Source organism: Apteryx mantelli, chromosome 3 (assembly GCF_036417845.1).
Source record: "Apteryx mantelli isolate bAptMan1 chromosome 3, bAptMan1.hap1, whole genome shotgun sequence".
In the NCBI taxonomy this organism is placed as follows: Eukaryota; Metazoa; Chordata; class Aves; order Apterygiformes; family Apterygidae; genus Apteryx; species Apteryx mantelli.
This window is the reverse complement of record NC_089980.1, coordinates 9,399,131-9,424,015: the sequence shown is the minus strand read 5'-3', so window position 1 is coordinate 9,424,015 and position 24,885 is coordinate 9,399,131. Positions and strand designations below refer to the sequence as shown.

Genomic DNA, 24,885 nt, shown 5'->3' with positions numbered 1-24,885 from the left:
GGGAGAAAAGAAAGGCCTACCTGCAGTGATTCCTGCAGTGATGCAGCATTACAGTTCTCACCGATACCATAGCAAAGACAAGCTCTAAAGAAACTCTTTGGTTCCCCAGAGGCCCAGTCTGAGCCATCTGCAACACCATCCCCAGTGACTGTCCCAGGAGTGAGGCTTTCCCCATGCAAGGGCTTCCTAAACCTGAAGAGAGGAAGGGGATCTGATCCCCATCACCATCTGTGAGCTCTTCTTTAATAAGAGATGCCATCCAAGCCAAGAACACACTGGCTCTTCATTCCTGAGCTCTTCTTTAACAAGAGATCATAGGTGGTCATTACTACAATAACCATTTACTTCGGCACATTTAATATTTGCTGCTTGTTGCAGAGAGACTTTCCCCCAAAGATTCAGTCTTTCATCAAACCACACATACTGGTGCAGTTATTCTTCCCAAAGATGTTATTTCTGGGAACAGAGTAGAGCAAGGGAAGGCTGAAGACAGCCTGTGTTGCGTGTTCAGTGCATGAAGGTTTCACGAATGCTGCAACCCTGCCCGTGACCGTCATTTGCCACTATGGGAGTAACACACCCAGCTCCACCCCTAGGCTTTGCTCCTTAGTGAAACACCGATGTGCACCCACACAGCATTGCAAGGGCTGGGACGAAGACTGGTTCATTATCACAGTGGGGGAGTGGGGAGAAGGGAACAGTAGTGGTGCCTTGAGATCCCTAAACTGCAGCACTTTTTAGGTCTGGGCCAGTTCTTTATGGGTGCAATGACCTGGCATGCTGAACCGTGGCTGAGACCATGTCCTGTGAGATACCAGGCCTGTATGGTCACACAAAGAAAGAGAGATAACAATATCAAAGCCCAGTCAGAGGGCCAGCTCCTCAGGCACCCTGGAGCATAGCGCTGAGCACATGGGGCAGAAAAGGAGCTGGATATTGCACTGCAAATGCATGAGGCTCAGCAAGGCAGAGCCACTACCTAAAACTCGTGCTCAGCCTGCAAGGCACCCTACATTTCATGAAACAAATGGCACTTACGCCTCTGGTAGGGAGCAGCGATCACCTTGAGGAGCACACAACCACCCAGCAGAAACCAGCTTTGCCACAATTAAACAGATTAGAAACTAGCACCTGGGGGCTGCTACCTGGCTATCAGCAATGGGGAATTAAGAAGCATATGGGGTTTCTAGTGGGGCTCACACAAATCTTGGAAAGTTCAACAAAGACAAAAGCAAAGTCCTGCCCCAGGAGGGAATAACTCCAGGCAACAGGACAGGCTCGGGGACAGCTCTGCAGAAAGGGACTGGGGGATCCTGGGGCACAGCAAGTTGCCCCTATGGCAGCAGTGTGCCCTTCATGCTGCAGCAATGACACCAACCACAGCCCAGGCTGTGTTAGCAAGTGTGTAGGCAGCAGGACAGGAAAGGGATTTCTCCTCTCTGTTCAGCACTGATGACACCACAGCTGGATACTGGGACTAGTTTGGGCTCCCCAGTACAAGAAAGACATTGACAGACTGGAGTAAGTCCAACAGAAGTCACCAGGGTCTGGAGCACAGGAAGTACAAGCAGAGGTTGAGAGAGCTGGGTTTGTTCAGCTGGAAAGAGAGAAGGTAAAGGGGGATTTTATTGCTGTCTACAGCTGCTTCATAGGAGAGTGCAGAGAAGACAGAACTTGACTCCTCTCAGAGGTGCACAGGGACAGGGTGAGAGGCAATGGGGACAAACTGGAACATGGGAAATATCCATTAGATACTGGGAATGTTTTGTTTTGTTTTTTCCCATGGGGGCAGTCAAATCCTAGGGCAGAACCCAGAGAGGCTGAGAGATCTCCATCCTTAGAGATATTCCACCATCAACTGGACACAGCCCTGAGCACCGGATGTAGCTCAGCTGTTCTGCAGTTTGAGTAATGTCAGGCAGAACTGATTTCTCAGCACAACACTTAAATATCACCACCAATACAACAGGAAAACTTAAGTATCAGACTGTTACAGTGAAGATCACAGATGACAAAGACTGTCAAGAAAGTGAAAAGCAATAGGGAGAGGTTCTGGTCACAGACCTTCACTATCTAATAGACTGAAAATGTATATGGGCTTTCACTACCATCCTCAGGTCCACGACTCCCAAGCCCCAGTTTGCAGGACAGGGTATGGCTGCAGAAGGACTGCGCTCTGGCCGAGGGAAATGCCCAGCTGCCCCACACCTGGAGGCAAGGCCAGAACACAAAGCCCTGGACCCCTGCTCCAAGCCCTGGAGCCCAGGCTGGGGCCTGCATGTTGACTGAACCAGGAGAGCTTTGCCCTTGCCCACTGAAGGCAGAAGAGCAAGACAGGACAGAGCAGAAAGCAGAAAGCAGAGCAGAGGGAGAGGTCCCTGAAGCAGGAGGGTCTGTGCCAGTCCTGAGCTTGGTCCAAGGTGGATGGGGAGCCCAGGGAGTTGGAACAGATGTCTCACTGTAAATGTCCCTGTAGTGAGTCCTGCTTGCAGGCCAGCTAACACCACTGGACAAGGAGATGTGAGGGACTGTTACTGCCAAACCGATACTGAGCACAGGCTGATATGGGTGCTGGGAGGACACTGGCCAAGCTAGATCAAGACCAGCAGCATCCTCAGAGACCATGAGAAAAGTCAGACCCAGAATGCAGGGCTGAAGCAAGAACAGGCTCCTCCTCAACTTCACATCTGGAGACCAGGCCAAGACAGACAGCAAAGCACAGCCCAGAATTCAGCTAAAGGAGCATTTGGGGAGAAAACAGCTCATTAAATATCATCAACAAATTCAGTTAATTAGGGGGTAGCTGGGATTGCTCAGGCAGGAGTGAAAAACGCTGCAAGTGGTTGCAGAAAGATTAGAAACAAAGCATGAGCGAGGTGTAGACAGAAGACCCTGAGAGTACTTTCCAAGTATGGCAAGGAATGAAAAACCCAACTCCCTGCAGGGCATAGGGTCTGGGCAGAAGGCAGGCCTGGCAGAGGCAAGCAAGCTTCTCAGCTGCCTGGAGCCAAGGCTTGGCCCACCTTGTAGCACAGGCTTTGGTCCACCACGCAGGGGCTGCTGGCATCATCCCTCCTCTGCTGTGCCAAGGGCTGAACCTGAGTCACCAGCCACATCCCTGCAAGCAGTTGCCAGGGGGCCCGCATCCCTTCCATGGCACCCATTATGGGTAAACCGTAAACACAGTTAAGCAGCCAAGACCATTTTCTGCACCTTTATGGAGCTGAAGCAGGCACATCTGGGTCTCTTAATGCCATGCTGAACTGTACACAGTAGGAAACGCTCTATGACGTCTCCAAGCTGTTAAAACAAATAACAAGGGGTAAAGGTTTGAAAAACCTCTCAAAGGGATGTGAGAGTAAGTTCTCTTTTCACAGTAGTCTGGAGTTTATCTCACTGGAAGTCACTGACTTAGGACATCAAGTATTCAAATCACCTCTGGGAAATGGGACCAAGGCATATAAAAAATTTTCTCCTTGATGAATAACTATGTTCAGTAGACATAAAAATCTTCCCTTAACCCTTTGTCAGAGGTCTCCTTGGATGAAGGAGCAGATGACAGCACATATAACATTTGGAAGCTGTCCTTTAAGACCAAAGGGCACAATCGCTGTGAGAAGGAGCGTAGATATTCTAGACAGGCTTACGCTATCCTTTGGGTCGCATACATTCATCTAGTGGATTGTCTCCAGCCCTAGGGTTGTCGCCCTCGTGCAAGTTCCACCATCAGGCAGAGTCAGAGCTCTGTCTCCGTGCAATCTGCCCTTCAGAGCAGCAATTTCCCAAAAGGCCTTACCTCAGCCCAGCAAAGCCACTACTGAAACAAGAGAAAAACCTAGCTGCCCTTTCTGCTAGGCCCCAGCTGCCTCCTTGGGAACTTGCAAGTCCTCCACAAATTACATGCATCTTCTGTTTCCATCCAAAAGATGGAGATGGCAACACTCACCAGACAGCCTTCAAACAACTTCTTGCTAGCATGACTCATCCGTTACCAAGGAGAGGCACAAGAGGGATGGATCCATCTGAGGCTATTCTGTAGGAAGCCTGTGCCGATGCTGCCTACAGCTCCCATCTGCCTTCCAGGAGGGCTCGGCAGTCCCCAACTCTGCCGAAGCAGCCAGTGAGGCAGGCAGAAGCAGATCAGGGAGGCACACAAGTCCACCCCGCTCCCGCGATGAGTGTTGAGCCACAGAGTGGTGTGGGGAGAAGCCTTCTCCTCCGGTTTCCTTCAGCTTTGCAGGGAGCCTATGCCTGCAGGCGGCCGTAGGCACATGGCCACACAGAGAGGAGGTGAGCATGTTCGAGCCAAGGCCCTCATCCGAATGCAGCCTTGGTTACTTGGCAGGAAAGCAGCTCCAAACAGAGGAGCCCACGTGGTCTCAAACAGTCACTGCTGAGGCCTGTTAACCTCCTGTGCCAGCAGGATACAGGGTCAGGCCCATGGCAGGAACAGGGGAATCTGTCTGAAAGAGCTGGTGTCCTGCTGAGCAGCCTCTTCCACAGTCTCACATTTGCAGTGTCTGAGGGAGGATGCAGCTGAGGACACACAGGCACAGCATATGCCAGCCCCAACATAACAGGTGGCTGCACAGGAGCCCCAGGGGAGGAAGAGGAGCACAGACAGCCTGGGCAGCTAGTGCAGGAGGTAACAGGAATAGAGAAGCAGCCCAGCCCTCCTGGCTACATGGAGGCCACCCAGCTGGTTTCTGGCCCCCACCCTCGGCTGTCAGCACCTGTAGCCCAGCCTCTATTACTCCCTCGTTTCTAGGGGTCAGCAGCTCTCTCCTGCCCAGGTTGTTTCCTCAGTAATGCCTGTGTCAGAGGGGCAGGGGTCTCGGGGGGCACAGCCCAGTGCTTTCAGCTCTCCTGAATGACACCATATATAGTGATGGAAAGGCCTGACTAGCAGCATGTGGACCACAGGGTCCTGCTCCTTTTCTCCCTCCAAGCCCCACATTTTTCACATTTCACTTCCAGACTCTCCTAGGCCAGTGAACCAGGTCTGCCATGAAGGCAAATGCCAGCTCCCAGAACTCCATTAACACAGCAGCTTCCAGCGCTAATCCAGGATTTAGCTTCTAATGTGTGTGGCACAAAGAGCTCTGCAGGAGCGCAAAGCTGCTGAGCTCCCACCCCACGGTGTTTTCAATGGGATCAGCAGCTTTTCCGCCAGCTGACAAGAACGAAGAAAGGGCACTGGCACTCCAGCTGGGCAAGCGGAGACACGGCAGGGACAGCGCATTCAGGAGGCATCTTGCTTCCTTGCTGTATGCTGGCAGACGGAGAGGACGTGCCCGTATCCACAGGGGTCATCTCTTCCCCACTGCCAGCGGAAGGGAGGGAGGAGGCAGGAGGGGGGCAAAGAGCCTCTCCCCTTGGTGACAAAGCTCTTTCCTTTCCCCTCTGCCTGGCACCAAATGGAGGTGCCTTGCCAGGCCAGGGCACACAGAGAAAGGGAAGGGACAGCAGAGGCAAAGGTAAGATCACACAGGGTGCAAATGTCAGCAGAAGTCACCCACTGAGGCACCCAATCCCCACCCAGCCCTGCCACCCTCCCTGCTTCCCACCCTTCAACGGTGGACTCACCAGGGAGGGCATGCAGACAGAGGACACTGCCAGAAATCATCAGGTGCTGAGTCTGGCCAAGGGGTTGGGAGCAAGATGGGTAGGGGCTGCTGAGCTCCCAGCAGCAGCTCCAGAGGCAGAAGCTGGCTGAGGCACACAGGGCAGCAGGGAACACTGTCCTGTAGCAGAGGCCTAACCAGACATCCCTGCTGCCAGCCGGTACCAGGCGGCTGCTGCTAGTCCCGGGGCATCACTCCCACCTGCCTTGGAGCCCAAACCCCGCTAAGGGTGCCAGCTGACACAGGGACTGGCACAAGGCAAGGTGTGCACAGGCCAGCACATCCTCACAGAGGGCACAAAGACGGGCTTGCTGCCATGGGACAGCGGCAAGGAGAGGAGCCTACCTGGATCTTCACAGCGATGAGCACGGAGCTCAGCTCTTTGTCCAGCTCTTTCAGCACTGTGAGCTTCTTCAGGCGCAGACTGCAGAGCCTGTAAGACAGAGAGAAGGGGATGCATTCAGGCACCACCATCCCTGGGGCCCTGCCACATGGTACCCGGCACTCAGAAGACAGCCTGACTGCTCAGCCCAGCCGTGGACACAAGCTCGGCCAAGCAATGCTGGCATTCACACGCCACCGAGGCAGTCCATCGGGGAAAAAAAAAGGAAGGAAGGAAAATTAACAGAGCTAAAGCAGGCTTAAGGGATTAGCATACAACAGGAAGTCCAACAGCAGGCCATGTGGTGGAGAGATCCCTTCCCAAGTAGGGCTGTTGCCAGCTCTGCTTAAATCTACCTTGGTCACAAGTGCTGTTTATTTATAAACCAAAGCACTTAAATCCACTCTTATCCTGCGACTTAGTTAGGGAAAACGTTCCCATGCAGACACGATAACTCAGCTCATCCCTTGCACAGCACCACACAGAGCTGGCAGGGGGAGCTGTAAGGCAGCAGCCCCATGGGAAGCATCCTGCAACTGCAGGTCCGGGAGGCTGGGTGCAGCGGGCAGCACGGCCAGGAAAAACCCACCGAGCAGCCCGAGGCATAAGGAGAAGAGCTGCATTTGCCGCTCGAAGGGCAAGGTGGTGCCCACGAGCACCAGGATGGCCAGGCGCCCTGACCTCCTGCCTAGGAGCCCACAGCAGGATTCCCATGGAGACCATTTCAGAAGATCAACACGTCCTAGACCACAGGCTGGACGCACTTTTACAGAGAGCCACACCAGCACTCCCAGCTCAGTGTCTGCACCGCTGCAGCCCAGAGCCTTCTGCTGACACGTGTGCTGCACCCAAGGTTTCAGCCACACTTCGTGGAAAACAGACGGGCCACAACTGAATACCCCTGCCTGACACATTGTGCTCTCCAAGGGCCAAATCTACCAACCCACATTCTTTTTTTTTTTTTCCCAGGAGAAAATCTGCTTTCGCCATGCTAGCATATAGCAACAATGCAGAGCAGCCCAGAGGTGGAACGATACCTGAGCTGGGAAAAGGAAAGACTGGCAGCCATACAGCAGGGCAGGTTTACGGGCTCTGCAAGGACTCACCTCCCACCACATCCCTGTCTTCCTATCCAGAATGATTTTAGCTTGCAGAGGTTCGCTGTGACTGCAGCTCTGCTGTTCCATCCGTGCTTAGATGGCAGGGCATGGCAGGGATCAGAAACTGGGGAGCCGGGAGCACAAGCAAGCTCTGCACATCTCTCTGCCGCTCTCTGTCACAGGCTGGACGGCTTGAGATGAAGCCCAGATTTAGCCCCCTGTGCCCCACCACTGCACTCGGTGATCCCATCTCTGCCCACCCTTCCCCTTCGGGCGCCTGCCTGAAGGATGGGAGGAGCCCCATCATCTAGGGCAGGCTCCCTGCTCCCCAGGCATACTTCGGCATGGTTAGGAGCAAGATGCAGGGAGCCTGGCCAAAGAAAACTAGGCCAGCTCTAGGACAGAGCTGAGCACCTGCCAGAAAGACCAGGGACAACAGCGACACCAGCCACGCACCGGTTCCTAGGAGGACTGCCCTGAGATGGTGCTCTCTTTGAATGCAGCCTCTGATCTGAGGGCGGTGGAGACTACAGACAAGCAACAACTTCATCCAATGACCAAGACTTTATTTTCAAACACCCAATCTGATCACTTGCAATTGCAGTGAAGCACGACCGTCCCAGGTTGCCAGAGGGTAATCACATCTTCCGAGTGGCGTTGGCTCCTTTACAATTGCAGTTTTTGCTGCTGGGCCCAGGCATTAAATTTGCTTATTAATCCTGACTTGTACGCTCACTGCTTTAATGGTTTCTGAGCATCTTTAAGAAAAAGACAGATGCAAACTGCTTGGCTAAGTCCTGAAGAGACTTGACCTTTGAAAGTGATGCTGTTGGGCAGTAACAAGGCAAACAGCAGCAAAACAAACCTTACCAGGAGCAAAGGATGAGCTCAAATCCACTCAGCTCTGTTTGGCATGTCACACAGGGTGCAAATGAACTGGAGCAGGGCTCAGCTGAACACACTCTGCAAAAAGCCAACCCATTTGGTTGGATGGGCTTGTCAGGCAGCTTTGCCCTTGACAATGTGGGGGAGAAGGGTTTTCCTGAGCCTATCTGCACCTTGGCAGTGCATTGTTGGGAGACGAATCTCACTGCCCATGAGCTGAGCCTGCCAGCACAGCAAAGGGACCCGCAAACAGCACTTCCCAACCTCTAAAGCTCCAAGACTCAGTTCCCTCAGCATGAAGCCAGAGTGGGTTCCCTACCTCATTTGAAGCATTTGAGATCAGAGCCAAGGAAGGAAGAGCAGTAAGGATAAACAGGCATCTCCAAATGGATGATTTTGTCTTGCCGGCAGAGAGTCCATCCCGACAGGGGGAACAGAAGCAGTTGCTGAGAGGTGCAGACCCCAAAGGTAAAAGCTGCGGGATAGAGGCAGGAAGTAGCCGAGAGGAGGCTTGCCACAAGTGCGACACATGTGCAGGATGCCCTGTAAGCCCCAGGAAAAGGCTGCCTTGCACACTGTTAAGAGATCAAGTGGCAAATCAGGGCCACTGCCAAGTGACACCCAGTTACCAGCAAAAATTCCCCGGCAGTCTCTGTGCTCTGAGACCAGACAACTCAATTTTGGGGCATTTTCTTGTAACACCTGTATTGTAACAAAACGGCAGCAATGGGGAAGCGATTTACCTGCTCTGCTGGGCAGCCATCTCCTAATCAGTGATCATGAGATGCCCTCCCAGATCTGGGAGGCGAACGGCCCCCAGTGCCATCAGGGAGCAGCGGCCACAGTGAGAGGCAGGTCCCAGGAATCAAACAGCCTGTCCTCCCCTTTCACAGGCTCATATCTGTCTGTCGGCACTGCCTGAACTCCAGCTGCTCTCCCCAGCTAGCCGGGGTACACGCCCCTCCTGTCCTGCCGACCACTTTGTCTTGGCCAACGGTTTACTGCCTTTCTCAAGCATCAGTTATCCCGCTCCCCCAGTAAAGTGAGGAATAACTGATTAATATGAGGAGGAGGTAACTGTTATTCTCTCCCCTTTCTTATCAATCAGGATCATCAAAATAAAGACTAAAAGAATTGACCTGTTCTTGTACTAGGGAAAAACTTGCAGAGAGGCTAAGGTTAGCTAACATCATTCACTAATCAGTGCCAGCCTTGGCTTTCCTGGTCTAGATGAGTCACAGGGAGGAATGAGGCTTGAACGCGCAAGTCAAGGACAGTATATCTACTCAAATCTTCCCTACAGCACTGATCTAGTTGTGGTAGCTACCTGCATAGTAAAGCTATCCCCAAAGATTAAAACTTCCATAAAGACATCCAGTCTTAATTTGGGGTTATTGAAGTATAAAAAGCCCATCAGCCAGCTGTTCTCCTCTATCTCTGATAAGGCACTTTAAAGCTCCTTTCATCTCCTCCTTTCTATCCCTCTCCAGTTTCAATATCTCTTTTACATACTGGGGGACCTTGCACTCTGCTCCTGGTCCTTCCCACGCTAAATGCCAAAAGGTAGTCATCTCCTTCCACCCTCTGCTCTTCCCTCCCTGCAGCACCCAAAGATCCCAGTTGCAGTTATACCTGCAACTCCAAAGCATTTTCTGAAACAGTGCTTTCTAAAATACCACCTCCCATCCCATAGGTATTATCATGCACATCTGGAGTCTAAATGTATTTATTTGCAGCACTCAAATGCATCATTTTTTAAAGGGTGCTCCTAGCACCTTGGCTTGCTCCAGCGGCCCTCTTTTGACCTATTACTTAACTGATTTGTACATCAGCCAGATTTATGTTACCTCTATGTGTTTAGCACCAGTACTGGGTGGCATTGGGCCTCCTGCAAACCCTTGCAGATCTCTGTAGGACAGGATTGATTCATGATGACCAGAAGGATATTCCTCTCTGAATACTTCAGCCAAATCCCATGGCAACTTCCCTGTTGTTTTGCCCAAAACCAATTGCTCTATGATCCAAGTAATTGAATTTGGAGGTTTTTTGGAAGACCAATTATAAATCTGGGTCTGCTTGATCATATAATTAAGCATAAGAAGAAGCACCTGCTCTTGAGCTGTGGAACTACTGCAAGGACTTCACCTGTATCAAGTTATGGTGAGCACTGCTGTGTAATGCTGATACCAACAAGGCAACAGGGATTCGAGCTCTGACAGGACAGTCCTGACAGCATTCTGGCAAGCCAGTACTCCTGCACTTCATTACTGGTCATTTACTGGTGAAAGGCACTCACCATTTCTTAGCGTTATCTTCAGAACTGCTGCCTTCTTTCCACCACTAGCTGGGATCAGCCAAACATCCTCTTTCCTGATAGTACAATCATAGCTTTTTAGACACGCAACATACGATAAAGCAGCTTCTACTTTTTTCTCACTCAGCTCTTTCTCCTTATTAGAGCTGGTACCAAGCAAGAGTGCACCTCGTCCACACCACCCCCAGCTAAGAAGCACATGCGTGTGTGTACGGACGTGCACACAGACACACACTTGCCACCACCTTAGCTAAACAGGCACTGACTTTTGAAGCTGAGATGTTGAACTGCAAGCAATTACATCAAGGTGAGACCAGAAAAAAAGAGAGAAAGGCACAAACTCAGGAACTCACCAAGTTTCCCATTTGATGGCATTAAAATATCATGGGTGAAGTTTTCCAGCATATCGAAACACTGAAGGCACTTAAGTCACACTTTTGAAAAGCATTACTCTACATACATTTTTCCCCTCTCTTTTCCCTCCAGGTGTTGCAGCTTCCCAGCTGACTCCCTCGTCTCTAGTTAAATGGTTTATCTGGAGTTTTTGCTCAGAAGTCTGATGAAACACTTTTAACATTGTCCCCAAATCAGCTTGCGAGTTCATCTTGAAAGGTGAAGCTCCTGAAACACATGCTTTTTGTGAAATTCAGTTTCAGCAGCAGAGCACTGTCTCCGGCTGTTGTTTGAAAATTCATCCCTCCTCTTCACTGTCACAACAGGTGACCTGTGCTCACAGACAACATGCACAGCATCTACTTTTGCTGTTGCATTTTAAAGCTAGCGTTTCAGTGAATGTCAGGCATCCCTAAAATCCCTGGGGCCAGGGGAATACGAACTGGAGCCAGAGCTACAGTTCCTAAGGCTGGTAGAAGGGGAAGTAAAATGGGATGAAAATGGAAGGCGTGCACAGCACAGGAAGTGCAGGCTAGAGCCTGCACTTCGCCCATAAGCCTGTGATACACAGAGAGAATAACACACAGGGAGAAGAAAGCAATGTTGACCTACCTGTGGCCCCAGCAAAAAGATCTGAGCATGCCAGACACAGCAGGAGAGAGGCAGCCTTAGAAGCATCCTGGAAAACTGCAGCTGCACAACTTCCCAAGACCCACCCAAGGACTGCAAAGGGTGCCTGGTAGAGAAGCAGCCCGAGGTCTGTGTAAACAAGGAACCTCGGACATCTCTTCTTGCATAGGAGCCAGACACTAGGAAGACAGTTGTGCCAAGAAGCACTTCCACTGGGATCATATACTGAAGCTGAAGGCTGGAGTTCAAAGCCAGGCAGCAATGAGGGCTCTTTGAATGATAGGTCGGGCCACTAATGTGAGGTAAAGCCTTAACGGCAGGTCTCACCCTTCCTTTGGGTAGATTTGGTACATTTTCTCTACTGGTATCCTGGGTTGTTCAGTGCTTGGCTTAGTGACCACTAAAATGTGACAGCTTTTTCCATCTTGGTGCAGTAAGTAATATTTTCCTGAACATTTGCACTGGCTTCCTCAGCAGCATCAGCCAGGCTCCCTGGGCTTTGCCTGAAGCTCCTGTGCCATCTAGAAATGTTAACTGGAGCACATCCACCCTTCCCAGCACTGCCCAGCTACACGTCCTTGACAACGCTATTATCCCTATTAGACACACAACCATGGGCTGAGCCCTAAACAGCAGCAGTTCAGCAGCTCTTCAGTGCTTCTCCTGACTTTGCCAGCTCAGGTTTGCCTTTCTGGTTGACATCTACCTTGCAGGCTGGAGAGATGCAAGACGTTCAGCAGGGCTCATGAAGGACGGGACACTTCCCAAACTGTGCTCAAGTGCTGCGCAGTGCTGACTTTCTGCAAACCTTCCCCCTAGAGGGCAGAAGGCCTCCGGCCAGAGCCTGGGCACCCCAGGGCATGGGGGATGCCCTGGGGCTTGCCTCACAGCCCCTGGGACTGGCCAGTCTCATAGAGAAGTTCCTAAAAGCGGCTTTACTCGTTTAGCCCAGAGGCTTGCGCAGCCCTACAGCTCATCTCTGGCAGGGGCCAGCAGCACAGAAACAAGGCCTGAGGAGCAAGATATTGCCCAGAAGGTCCTCCCAGCCCCAGCTATTTGAAGTCAAGGTACTTCCCAAGCCAGAAATGATATGGTTGCACATATGTGCGTGTGTGTGTACACATGAACATACTTTTAATAGTCCTCAGTAGTTTATTTCTTGCATGAAATTACAGCCTTGCTTTCCTCTCCCTACTTGCTGCTCTTGCTTCATATGACAGGCTTACGGGCAAAGCACAGGCTCCAGCTTGCTCTTCCTATGCTGTGCCTGTATCACCTTTTAGCATCACGACACTGATGCAAAGAGCTCCACAGCTCAATTACCCTGTGCTGTGTCACCTATCAGCTTCATACGATGAACCTCAGGTACTGTCTGCTGTCACCTAGAATAAAAATTAAGCTTATCCCCTTCCCCAAACATTACTCAACTGTGCAGACCTCTGTTGTATCCCTGCAACAGTTGTCTCTTCCCAGCCTGGAGAGTCCTATTCTGTTTAAAGGTCCATCACCCCTTTCGCTCTTCTCTGAACCTTTTCCAGTTCTCTTCTAGCCTGTTTAAAATGGGAGGGAAGAAGGAGGACCAGAATTTCACATACCCCAGATGCATGTTCCTCCTATGTTTTTACAGGGTTAATCATGGTTTCTGATGATTTAGCTCAAAGCTACATGGAGGTACTTTCTAGGTAGCTCAGCTCCCTGCACCAGTTCATCCCACTGTCACAGAAGCACTAGGGCCAGCACAACAGCAGGCAGGGCCATGGCATCTGGCACTGGACAGACTTCAGCTCCTGTGGAATTACACTGATATAGGGCCCAGCTCTGAGTTGCCTAGCAGTTTCTGTAACCTGGCTGCTGGAGATCCCAAGTACGGATCCCTACTTGGGCTGGGAATAGACAACACTGCCTCATGGCCTTTTTACCCCAGTTGTGATGGCTCAGCACATTCAGAATAGCTGGAGAGCAGTCGGTGATGCAGAGGCCACTGGGCTGGGCAACCCCCAGCCTCTGATGAGATCTGCGCAAAGCCAGTGCCAGTGGGTCTTCGTGAAATGCTGAGCACAGCTCAGGGACAGGCTGAGAAGGAGCTGCCTCCACAGCCAGGTGCACAAGAGACACCACCGATGCATGCGGAAAGGAGGAGAGAAACTCGCCATACTGGCTGACAGCAGCTTGCTACCAATGGCACAAGTGTTTAGGGATTTAAATTTCTTCCCTGTTGCTGGCTCCAGGGCAGACTCCTGCTACTGGCCCCTGCCACCCCAATTCTTCCAATTGCCGCAGGTTGGACTCACCCCAACTCCCAGATGACTGTCCCAAAGGAAATCCCAAAGCATGAGGGGCAGGAAGACAAGGCTCCCCAGGTCACTAGGTCCCTTCATTTCCTGTAAAGGATTTCACAGCTCACCACTCTGCCTGCCTTAATAAATCTAGCCCTTTTTCCTGTGCAACTATTCCTGCGCAGCTCCATCCTCCTGTTTCCTTCCAAGTCCTGCTAGAGAGGGCTAACCCCAGGCAAAAGCTCAAACATTTTGGAGGACTAGCTGACCTGCTTCTTGCCTGTGTCTCTCAGGGTTGTATCAGCAAAGGAACGTAAAGCCCATGCTGAGAAGGGATTCTTCCTCCCCAGAGCGGGCAGGCAGGCTGACCATCCACTGCTCCTGACCACGCTATGCCGGGAGAGCAAAGGCATGCCAGAACCAGCCACGTATACATTACCAAGAGCATCCTCAGTCAAGACAAATGGGAAAGCAAGGGGGAAGAAAACAGGGCCCCGCAAGTAGATACAGCCACCTTTCCTTGCCATTGTCACTGGCTGTCCCCAGCCCTGCAGAGTTCCTCTTACAGCCTTGTGTCCTGGTTATCCCCCTACGAGGGCCATTTAAAGCATGGTCTCCTTCCAGAGTGTCCCTGCCAGTGCAGCACATTAAGCGGGACCTCCGCACCACTATGTTGATTTCCTGATTTTCCTATCCTCACAGGACAGAAAACCCCCTCCGACAGGACAGCGCAGCCCCAGTTGTTCTTGTCTGCCTTGGCAGTCTATTTCTAATCACATTAAATGTCACCACCTCACGCAGTGTCTTCCAGGGTTTGTGCATTTATCAGGCATGCCCCACTTTGATCAGCCTTGGCCGAGGGCCTAGCTCTTTAATCTCTGGGCAGATGAATTCAGAATGGTTTTGGTTTGGTCGGTGACTTGCCCTCAAGCTTGCTGCATGCAGCCACTCTACTAAACATGCTCAGAAGCTGCTTCCCTGCTGCAGGCACCATGTGTGGGAGCCCTGACTGCCGCCAGGAGGCCTCTCGAGGAGGGCCTGTTTTCCCATCACAAACTCTTAGCACTCTTCCATATCCAGATGTGTATTTCGTAGTGCAATACCACCAAGACAGCACAGCCACTCACAACAGATGCGCAGAAAAGAGCACATCTCACCCCAAAGAGATACAGCACTGAGGACAAGACATAGCAGACATCCCAGACAGGGTCAGATGCACTGACAAGACAAGAAGGCTCAGAGAACAGACAGGAACATCCACAGACCACGCAGACATCTCCGCCAGCAGCAGTAGTTACTAGTGATCACCAGCAACAGCTATCGGAGCTGTTTGCTACCTGTGTGAAAGCAGCCGGGTGCAAGGGAGGATCCAGCACAGACAGGCAAAGGCTTCCCCGATCTTGTCTGGAAGGCACAAACTTGGCTCAGTGTTGCAGAAGAGATCTGTTAGATCTGTCTAGGAGAATATAAAGTTCCATCTACCTAACACGATGTGCAAAATCATTCTTTGCCTCAGGGCTTTCAAAGCTGGTATCTAACTGTAGCCAAAACTCCTCTTTGACCAGCTGTGATGTTTTCTTTGAAGGGTATTAACAGGTTATGCTTTTGAAACATCCTAGTTTAAAGAGACCAGCCAAGACACATTATTCTAGTGCACACCAGCCTTAAACATAAGGAGTGACACGAGGAGAGGCAGAGAGATCAGCAGCAATGCTGTGCTCAGGGCAAGCAGTACTCTTCTCTCCAGAGAGCTACACCTTCTACAGTCTTTCAGTTACTTTTGTGCTGCCAAAACATTAACACGCAGGTAATGCCCATGGAGGAAGACATGACCTACTCATAACGCTGTGTTTCTAATTCAAGAATGGATGAACAGCCAGGCAAGGAGGTGAGGATGCACAGCCGCTTCAGTGCCATCACTGCAGTCACTCCATCCCAAGCCAGGGCAGCTATTCCAAAGCAGATGTCTCCAAGCACGACCCCCCTTTCCAGGCTCCTTGAAAAGAAATGAACCACTCTGGCCTACTCTGTTACAGACTTGTCCAGGACACAAGTGCTTACTGCTATGATCATATCCAGAATGGTTCAGTGGTGGGACACTGCAAGAAGCAGACAAGGAGACAGCTAAAGCCAATGTTTAACATGAATGCCTCCTCCTGACCCAAGAATTGTCTGCTCCCGGCTCAAACCTGCTTTGGGCTGAGAGCTTCCACATGTTTTGACAGTCTGGGCAACAAATCACACCCAAGACATGCATGTCCCCTGCCCTGTCCTCTTGGGTCATTTCTGCCAACGCTGCTAACCTTGCTGTTGGAGGGCGGAGCAGCCACTACCATGGCACCAGACTTGCCCAGCACCCAGGCAGCATGAGCCCTGCCTGCATACGCGGTCCGCACAGAGCCCAGCAGGCCTGCTTGGCAAGGGGAACAGCCCACTGCAACATGTCAGCATTGGCAAGGCTATTCCTGCTGCTCCTTCCTAATGAGGTTGAAGCCCCCTTTTTCTCCCGAGCAGGAATCAATATAAAACTCTGCCTGACAGAGCATATGAACTAGCAGGAACTGGTCCTACGGAGAGTGAAGGCAGGTACCACCATCCACTGAGACAAGTTTCAGCCTTCTGCACATCCAGCTTCCGTAAATGTTAAATGAAGCTGCCCAACATGTTCAAAAGCTAAGGGGAAAGACCATAATACCCCTGGGAACTGCAAGTTTCACACCAGAATTCTTCTCTTGTAAACATTTAATCTGATGCAAATCAGCTACAAACTTAGCACCTCCTAAGGTCATTCTACAGTCTGGTCATGCTGCTCTGTGCTAGAAAAAGTCAGCAACACAAAAATGCCCTGCCACAGCATCATGGGCTAATATTAGCATCCTCAAGATCTGGACAGGGCAAGAGCACTGCTATTTTAACAAAGTTGCTGCGCTGTCTTCCTAGATGTATTCAGCCTCCATTCAGAGCTTTCCCCACTAGGCTTGTTTTAAATCTTTTCCTTTAAACTAGTCTGAAATTTTCTACCTATCTGCATTAAACTTCATACAGCAGCATTGCTGAGAGCACTGTTTTTCACCCACCACCTCAGACCTCTGGGTGTCTATGGACTACTTCCCAGGAGGCAGCAAAAGGGAACCAGGCTCACTAAAAGGGAGCTTGGATTTACTCCATGGAGGTCCCCAACAGATTTTTAACCTCTTTGACACACCAAGCCTAGACCAGTGAGGCCACTGTGCTTTCCACTGCGCAGATAGTACAAGGGTCCTTGTCTGAAAAGTGGGGCAGCTATGAAAGGACAGTTGTTAAAGTCAAGGGAAACCAATCACTTGGCATATTCAGTATCAAAAGCAAGTGAGAAATCAAAGAGGATGGAAACCTTGAGGTCTGCCTAGAAAGAGACTTTCAGCCGCTCTAACCTAGCACTGTCACAGACATCCGAGAGCCGTCTCACCCAGTTCATGGCAAGGAGCCGCAGCTCACCTGGCACTACAGAGAGAGTGGCTTGGCTTTTAGCACAGAGATGCTTGCATACACTCTAGCATGCACTGCTTCTCTTCATCAAACTGCTACAGACATACTGCCTCCTGGCAGAGATGCCCATCTTGCCACACTACTGCAATCCAAGGCTGCCAGGCTGTTCCTACCCGACCGTATGTGCTTTTCTGAGGCAGAGATGCCACATGCAGCTGGAGTGGAAGTAAGAAGAATGTACATGATGCTACGGCACAAGCTGGATCCCTAGCTGAGGAGTACCATGGTATTTAGCAGAAAACCACAGCAACAGAACAGTTTGTTGCGCTCAGGTCCACCCCCATAACTTCAGGCTCTCAGGCAGGTGTCGAGGAGCACGGACCAGCTGCCCTGCAGAAGCAGGGAGGCTGCGTCCAGGGAGCAGCCAGGCCCGGCAGACACAGCCCTGGCTCTCAGAGGTGGCTTTGGCTCAGGTTTGGTGGTGTCAGATGGTTACTTGCAGGCTGGGGGGGGCCCCAGGAGCTTCAGCAAGCATCAGACAAACTAAGCAGATGACACTCGTGGCATCTGGAGCTGCTCCCTCCCAGCCACTGTCCTGAGGGAAGAGGCCATCCTTTGCAAGGGTGCCCAGCATGATCACTGTGTCCATCCAGCATATCCTCAAGCTGCAAGCAGAGCCAGGGGCTATCGTGACAGACATCTTCTAGGAAAGGGACCATAAATAACTTGGTGTCCCTCCTCACCACATCTTGCATTACAATCCAGACCACAGCCACACCAGGCGCACACAGCCGTCCAAAGAAACCCTGCATGAGACAATTTGAATTCATATTGGATATGAAAAATTCAACATCCTACCAACCACTTATTCTCTTTAAAGCACATTTTTGTAGCATTCACAAGATTCAGACTGGAGAACTCTGGAAACCAAGGGACAGATGCTTTATCATACAATTCTTCTCACAAACCCACGGGAATTTGTGGCTGAAGTAATAAATTTCCTGCTCAATAGGTGCACGCAAAGATACCCGGCATGACAGAGGTGTTTCTCAACATCTTTTATCTGGGCATGTGTTGGCCAAGTCAAATCTGCATGTTCAGACGCGGTGCCCTTGTTTTCTTTCCAACATACAGGATACTTTCCAACATACCTCCATTTCATACAGGAGGTGATCAAATGTTTCTGAAGTGAGTTGTCCCCTGCTCTTCTACATGGCCTGTTAGAAAAAAACGTATGGCACTGCATACACCTTGGGACTAGCCAAAGGCAGCTCTGCACCAGCCAACCGAAGCAGAATAGACAAAAATGTGGATTTTTTGGTTCAATGATCAAACTGTAGAAGAAAGCTATAAAATAAATAGAAGCTAGTTCAAGCCCAGCCCAAAATAATACTGAAAAGTTTTGAAAACAACCAGGGGAGGCACCTCTAAATCTGATTCTATCCAGCACAGAGGAAGTGGTTAAGAAGGGCAGACAACAACATGACTGCAAGTGACTGTGAAAATCTAGCCATTTACAGTTTTTAAGAGAAGGACAAAAGTCAAGAGAAAACAATGTGAGGGGAGCTGAACTAAAAGCCCTGGACCCAGGCATCCCACTGGCGTACCACTCAAAGGAAAAAGCTAGTTCTGAAAAATTTGGCGGCTCCTTAAAAGAAACGTTGTGAAGGCATCAGATGAACCACTCCAATGGCTGAAGGGAGAGGCAGCAGAGCAGCCTAGCTAGACCACACTATCTTCAGTTCCAAGAGCCAAGAAGAAAGCACCTAAGAGATGAAACTAAGTCAAATTACTAAGGGCACACACAGCAATATGCAGAAACAAGAACAGAACCCAAGCCTGAAAAGGCCAAGGCCCCAAAGCATTTATAAGCGTGTGTCGCGAAAGGAGTGATGCACTTCACTCGTAAGAGGGAAGCAGCACTATGTTTATTGCAGTAAGACAGCGACTTAACAAAGTTCAGTCGTAAGTAAGAACGATTTAACAAGGTTCAATTGGCAAGGTTCACTCAGTTATTTACTGCATGAAGGACAGGGTCAGATGCGTGCGCAATGGAGACCCTCCCGTTGAGTCACAAGGTTCAGACTGGACCCCCTTGCTTTCTAAACTCCTTCCGAGAGGAGCCTAGGTGCGGCTGAATCCAGTCCTAGTCTCAGACTCGGTCAACAGTTTCTGTCTAATTATGTGCACAATTAGTCAGAGCTATAACTCAGGAAAGTTTCACAAAGTTCGCAAAAGTTCAGCATGCTATTAATCACCTACCGAGGATCTGTTGCGGGTAAGGAATCTCTCTCAACCTCGAGGAGTAACCTTGAGAGGTGTCCCTGCTCAAGAGGAGGTTCTGCAGTGCAGCCCGTTGCCATGCAGGAGAGCTCTATGGGCTGCCCCCTATTTATGGGGGGGGGGGGAGATGTTTGACTCATAGTCATATTTGCATACTAGACAGTCCTTAGCTGGCGCATGCTCAACTAGCCCCTGCCTACGTGCTGTTTACAGGGAGGTCAGGTTGAGGGGGAGAGAGCACATCAGTTGGGGGGGGGGGAGGAGCACACCGTCACAGCGTGCCAGAAGCACGTTATACTCACCCTCACTACTAGCAAACAGTGTCCTTTCAAGGAGCAGGCAGGCATCCTTCTGCTCTCTCAGCAAAAAGCTGGTCATCAGGGAGGCATCCTCAGGGGACTCAGAAGTGCAAGTTGGTTTGCCCAACCCAGGGGCCTGCTGCTCAGTTTGCAGCTGTAAATAGCCTGCCAGTTGAAGGGGAGAGGTGAAGCCCTTCCTCAGTTGGGATTACCGGGTATTGAAAGGAGGCAGAGGAAGCTGTTTTCCCAGAAAGCCTGAACAGCACTGCTGCCCAAGTAAAAAAGCCCAGAGCCTTTTGTTAGCCTGGTTCTTTGGGTGCAATTGCCTTATTCTTCCTTCAGGCTAGATATAAAAGGCAGATAAGAGATTTGGCACCCATCACCACATCACCATCTCTGCATTCTGGGTGGCAGGAGGCAGGATCAGCCCAGATGCAATGGAGGGGATGCAGGCACAGAGGCTGAGGCAAGGGGAGATGAAGACTGAGACCACGCAGAGCCCTAGCAGTTATCCAGACTCCTGGAAGCTGTGCAGACCCAAGCACCATCAGACATCCTCAGGGCACTTAGCCTTACAAATACGAGCCATACCTCCAACAGCAGCAGGACAAGAGATGCCAAGCCCAGATGTAGCAGTCCTGTCTGCTGCTGGCCGGGGGACACCCAGAGCTGCTCTCTGGACTGACGTGCTCAGCCACTGCAGCACACCCCAGACCAATGTCATGACACACAGAAGTCCTCTGGATGCACCTACAGATACCTGTTTTAAAGGGAAGGACCAGATGTGACTAGCAGCTCCACAGAGAGCAGGATGGGTCTTTACTGACTCGCAGCACAGACAATCTTGCTTTGTACAAGGTGGGTGGCGGGGGGGGGTGTCAGTCCAGGAGTTGACCTAGGTCAGGGAGAATTAAATGCTGGCCAGAACTAGTCTGTCAACACCCATGTTAGACTAAACAGTGTGATTTTAAACTCCAGAAGTAGATTCATCTATACGCATTGCACACTATTTCCAATGGGCTTCCACCTGCTGAAGGCTGGATGCAAAGCCTGCACTACTTTATTTTTTTTTAATATGCACTGAAGTTGCATTGGCATAATTTAAATTAATTAAGGCTTTACAAGAATAATCCCTGCTTAAAAATTAACATGTAATCAGAGAAGCAGTGGCAGGCCTGTTTAAATTGGACCCCACTGAAGTTACCCCTGCCCCCACCAAGAATATACACAACCCTGCTGCCCTTTACATTGCAACAGCCAAAGCAGGCACAGCACAGGGCCAAGGCACATCTTAGCCATGGGACAGTAACTACCTGCTTAGAAGCAGCTAGCTTTCCAACACTGTCACAAGTCACAAGCATTCATTTGATCACAGCCTGGTCAAAACCGAATAACTCTGCATGTAGAAATCAGACTTGTCTGGAGCAGGGTGTTCGTGAGCCTTTGTGGGGCTCCTTTTGTTTCATTTGCCTGCAGTTGTATCCAAGTGTCTCTCAGACCCCAAGCGACCCAAGTCATGTTCAATGTCAAAGGGGCTCCTAGGTAGCATCCATCCATGAACTCTGACATCAGAGGAGATGGAAGGTGACAGCAAAGACAGGATGGGAACAGAGAAACAGCACAATCAAAGGAAGAAAAATGGTCACAGTAGAAGAAGAGGCAAGAGCCACACCACTGTCAGCAAGAACTGCCACTTCCAGGGAAGCCAAGGATGAACAGGAGTCAGGTAGCAAGTCCTGGCAGCACAGCACCTGCCCTTGAAAATCCCCTCCCCAGGACCTGCAGCTTGCAGGTCACTGTCCTCCAGGTCAGGATTTCAACTGGACCGTGCTAATAAAGTGCATGTTGTCCTGTCCAGATTCCAGGGTATGTTTTCCAGTCACAGACACACAACTCACTTTTCGGGCAGGTGTCCTTCATGGGGCCTGCGCAATGGTGGTTATTCATCGGGGCCAAACCTCATCCTTCAGCAGTCTTGGGCCTCCCTTTGGGTTTTGTGAAACTTGAGCTTCAGTGCAACAAGAATGTCCACAAAAAGCTCTTTATTTAATCTCCTCTGTAACAGCCTTCCTCCAGAGCAGATGTGTATAGATAAGAGCCAAGCAAGCACTTCTCAGAGTGGACACAAAAATTGACATAGTCTATTCAAATTTTCAGAAATAAATAAAAAGTACATTGAAATTTTAACAACCAGGCCTACTATACAGCTAATAAAAAAAAAAATCAAATTTCTGTGATTTTAAGTTTTTGCAGTAAAAATGCTTCATAACTTTAAAGAATTCAAGCAGGCGAGCAGCGGGAACTCACCAGACTGACATCTGGAACCAGAGTTAGCTGAGTGCTAACCCCAGCCTTGACAGCCATTTCCTGCCCGGGGTACAGAGGGAGAATACTGAGAGCAAACCAAAATGAAGCACTTTGGTTCACTGGCAACTTGCACAGTTGAGGAAACCAATAGGGAGCTTGAAAAAGCAGAAAGCTGATTTTCCTTGTTGAACCTCCAAGTAAAAGGGGAGGGTAGGTAAGATAAGATCTGCTAGCTCCAGATTCTTGAAGGGCATTGACCAGAATCCATTTGTTTCTGACTAATCAGGAATAATAGTCCTCTGTCCAATTAGCTGGGCTTTCTAGGCAAAATGTGTTTAGATGAATGTTCTTATAATCCAGTACATCTAAAGTAGTTTCACTGAGTCAATTTTACGAGACAGACTTTGGAGATTTTAACTGAACACCCATTCCCATCCAAAAGCAGATCAATTATTTGTGAGTTTTCAATCTTGTAAACATGAAATGAATCATTCTTTCACTTTTAAAACAGGAAGTTAGAATTAATACGCTGAATAACTATAACCTTTATGGGCTCCCAGGAGGAAAGGCCAGAGGGAGCTTGCATGTGATTGGGTATATTTTTCTTTGGAGATCACCCTGAGCCCATGCTACTTTCAACCGCTTCACTATAGGTAAACCTCAAAGGACTTCCCAGAGAGGGATTACTAACTTCAAACTGCTGCTGCGAGAAGGTACTTAAAGCTTTTTCCATATAGCTGAGATGCTCCAGAAAGTAAAAAGGCAGAAATAAGGCTGCAGCAAAGCCCCAGGGAGTCTGCTGGTAGCAACATTACTAGGAGCACTTTGTACTCCAGCTCTGACCCATTTTGGAGAGAGGAAGTTTATGTAATCTGACAGCCTTGCGCGTCTCTTCTCACCACCAAAAGGGATGAGGGATCCAACTATCATTCAAGCCTCTGAGGACTCGTGTTAGCAGCATCCACATCTTGGACTCTGTCAAAGAGGCTTGAGGGACTTTGCACTAGCAGAAGTCACAGGTGAAGGCACCCTGCCAAAAGGAAATCAGCAAAACGGAACGTGAAGACACACTAATTGTGTCTAAGTGAGATTCTCTTCACGGGCCCATTTCTTTGGCATAAGGCCTGGTGCATTTCCTGATGGAAACTCCTCTCCCTGGGACATGCCCTCATGACAGAAACTCGTGAGGCACTTGGTGTTGAAATTATACCTCGAAATTGAGTCCAGCATTTTAAGACACCCACAGCTGGTGGGTTTGGTCTAAATTTGGACTTTGGCCCCAAAGTGTTGGCAGAGCATGAGAGGAAAGCTGTCTTCTTGGCACGTTACTCCCATATTCAAAGCCTAATTACTGGGTCATCCCTTGGCTAAGAACTGGCAGCGTGAAAAACTCCTGCTCAGTTCACCCAAAGTCAATTCTATACACAGAGAACAGCACTAAGCCATTGAGGTTCACGAAAACCTGACCTGCCTCACTAACGTAAACCAAACTGGCTTTTTGTATTCGGGAAGTAGACCAGCACCTATTGAAAGCAACAACTTTGAATACGTTTCTACCACATTTAAGGCAGCTAGAAAACCTGGCATCCATTCGGCTGCCGGCTATGCACATTTGCAAGGGGGAAAGGACAGGTTAGAGCCATCTAAACTCTGTTTGCCCTGAGCAATACAAGGACAGATCTACCTATTGCAACAGAGGATGCCACTGTTCACAAGGTTTTTCCTCTGGCAAGCCTTATCTACACACTCATCTGTCCTAAGTAGAGAGTCATTCTTAAAAGGAAAGTGATTTTATGGTCAAACAGGAACCCAGGGTACAGTAGAAACCTACAGCAGGACACACTGCTGCCTGCCAGGACTTGTCAATTCATACCCTGCAAGTCCAGAAAGCTCTGCTCCTACAGTCACTACTCCAACATCTTCTGCAGGCTGCAAGCTGCTGTGATGGCCAGTGGCACAGCCTGCCGCCCTTGTCCATGTCCACACTTCACTTCCAGCTGTGGCAAGTGAAGGCAAGTGCATCCTGCAAACTGCTGCTTTGCGTAGCAATGTGTGAATACAGCACATGCAAATGTAAGCCTGCCCACAGCAGAGCACAACTCTTTGCCTGCCCTTATCAGACTGCGAGCACTGCATGTCCAAAGGCCCTTTACCAGGCACTGCCCTGCCTCCAGCATGTGACACACAGCCAAGAAAGCAAGATGGGTATGGGAAGCGTGGCAAACTTCTGCTGTGAATCATTTCTACCGCCAGCTTGCCTGGGTTGTACCTTTGCTAGGGGAAAGCAGACCAGGGTGCAGTGGCAAATATTCCTCCCACAAGAGCACCCATCACAGTGGGGTCCTGCAGCAGCAACCTCCTATCTTTGAAGGGCTCTTGGCTAAGAGTAACAACACCCATTTAGAGCAGTCTCAAAACATGCCTGTTAAGAGCGTGTGGGGTGCAAACAAGAACTACTCAAGCCAGCCAGGCTGCCAGAAGTTGGACAGGTATGCTCAGCTCCCAGCAAGCCTGGCCTGTCCCTGTCCCAGCAGTGCCCCAGCAGGAGAACGACACTTCCCTGGCTGACTGCATTGCCCTTCCACTGCTGTAGTGGAAGGGGAGTGACAGCAACCCCCTCTCCCGCAGCTAAAACACACTAGCCAAAACACAGCTGTTTGCGCTCATCTCTCTTCCTTTTTGCTACTTTAATGAATCACTAGAGTTTGGAGTATTCACCTCATCCTTCCATCACACTGTGCAACTTAGCAAGCTCCTGATCATGCCTCAACAAGGAAGCAGAGCATAGAGAGCTAAAGTGAGATGCCCACAGGGAAGTCAGAACCAAAAGTCCCACTTTGGATCTGCAGCTCAGGTCATCAGGTGCCACTCTAGCAGAAACTGGCATTTCTATAGCAGGCCTTATGATTCACATTCAAGCCACA

General features: G+C 50.2%; 1 protein-coding gene across 2 annotated transcripts in view; it reads right to left on the bottom strand.

Annotated features, from left to right (window-relative positions):
* Positions 1–24,885, bottom strand: part of LOC106494139 (phosphofurin acidic cluster sorting protein 1) — a 74,191-nt gene that overhangs the window by 17,232 nt on the left and 32,074 nt on the right. For both annotated transcript variants that reach the window (XM_067292677.1, XM_067292676.1), the window contains exon 2: positions 5,970–6,057. In XM_067292677.1, the coding sequence (XP_067148778.1) occupies positions 5,970–6,057 (88 nt within the window). The remainder of the gene's footprint in view (positions 1–5,969; positions 6,058–24,885) is intronic.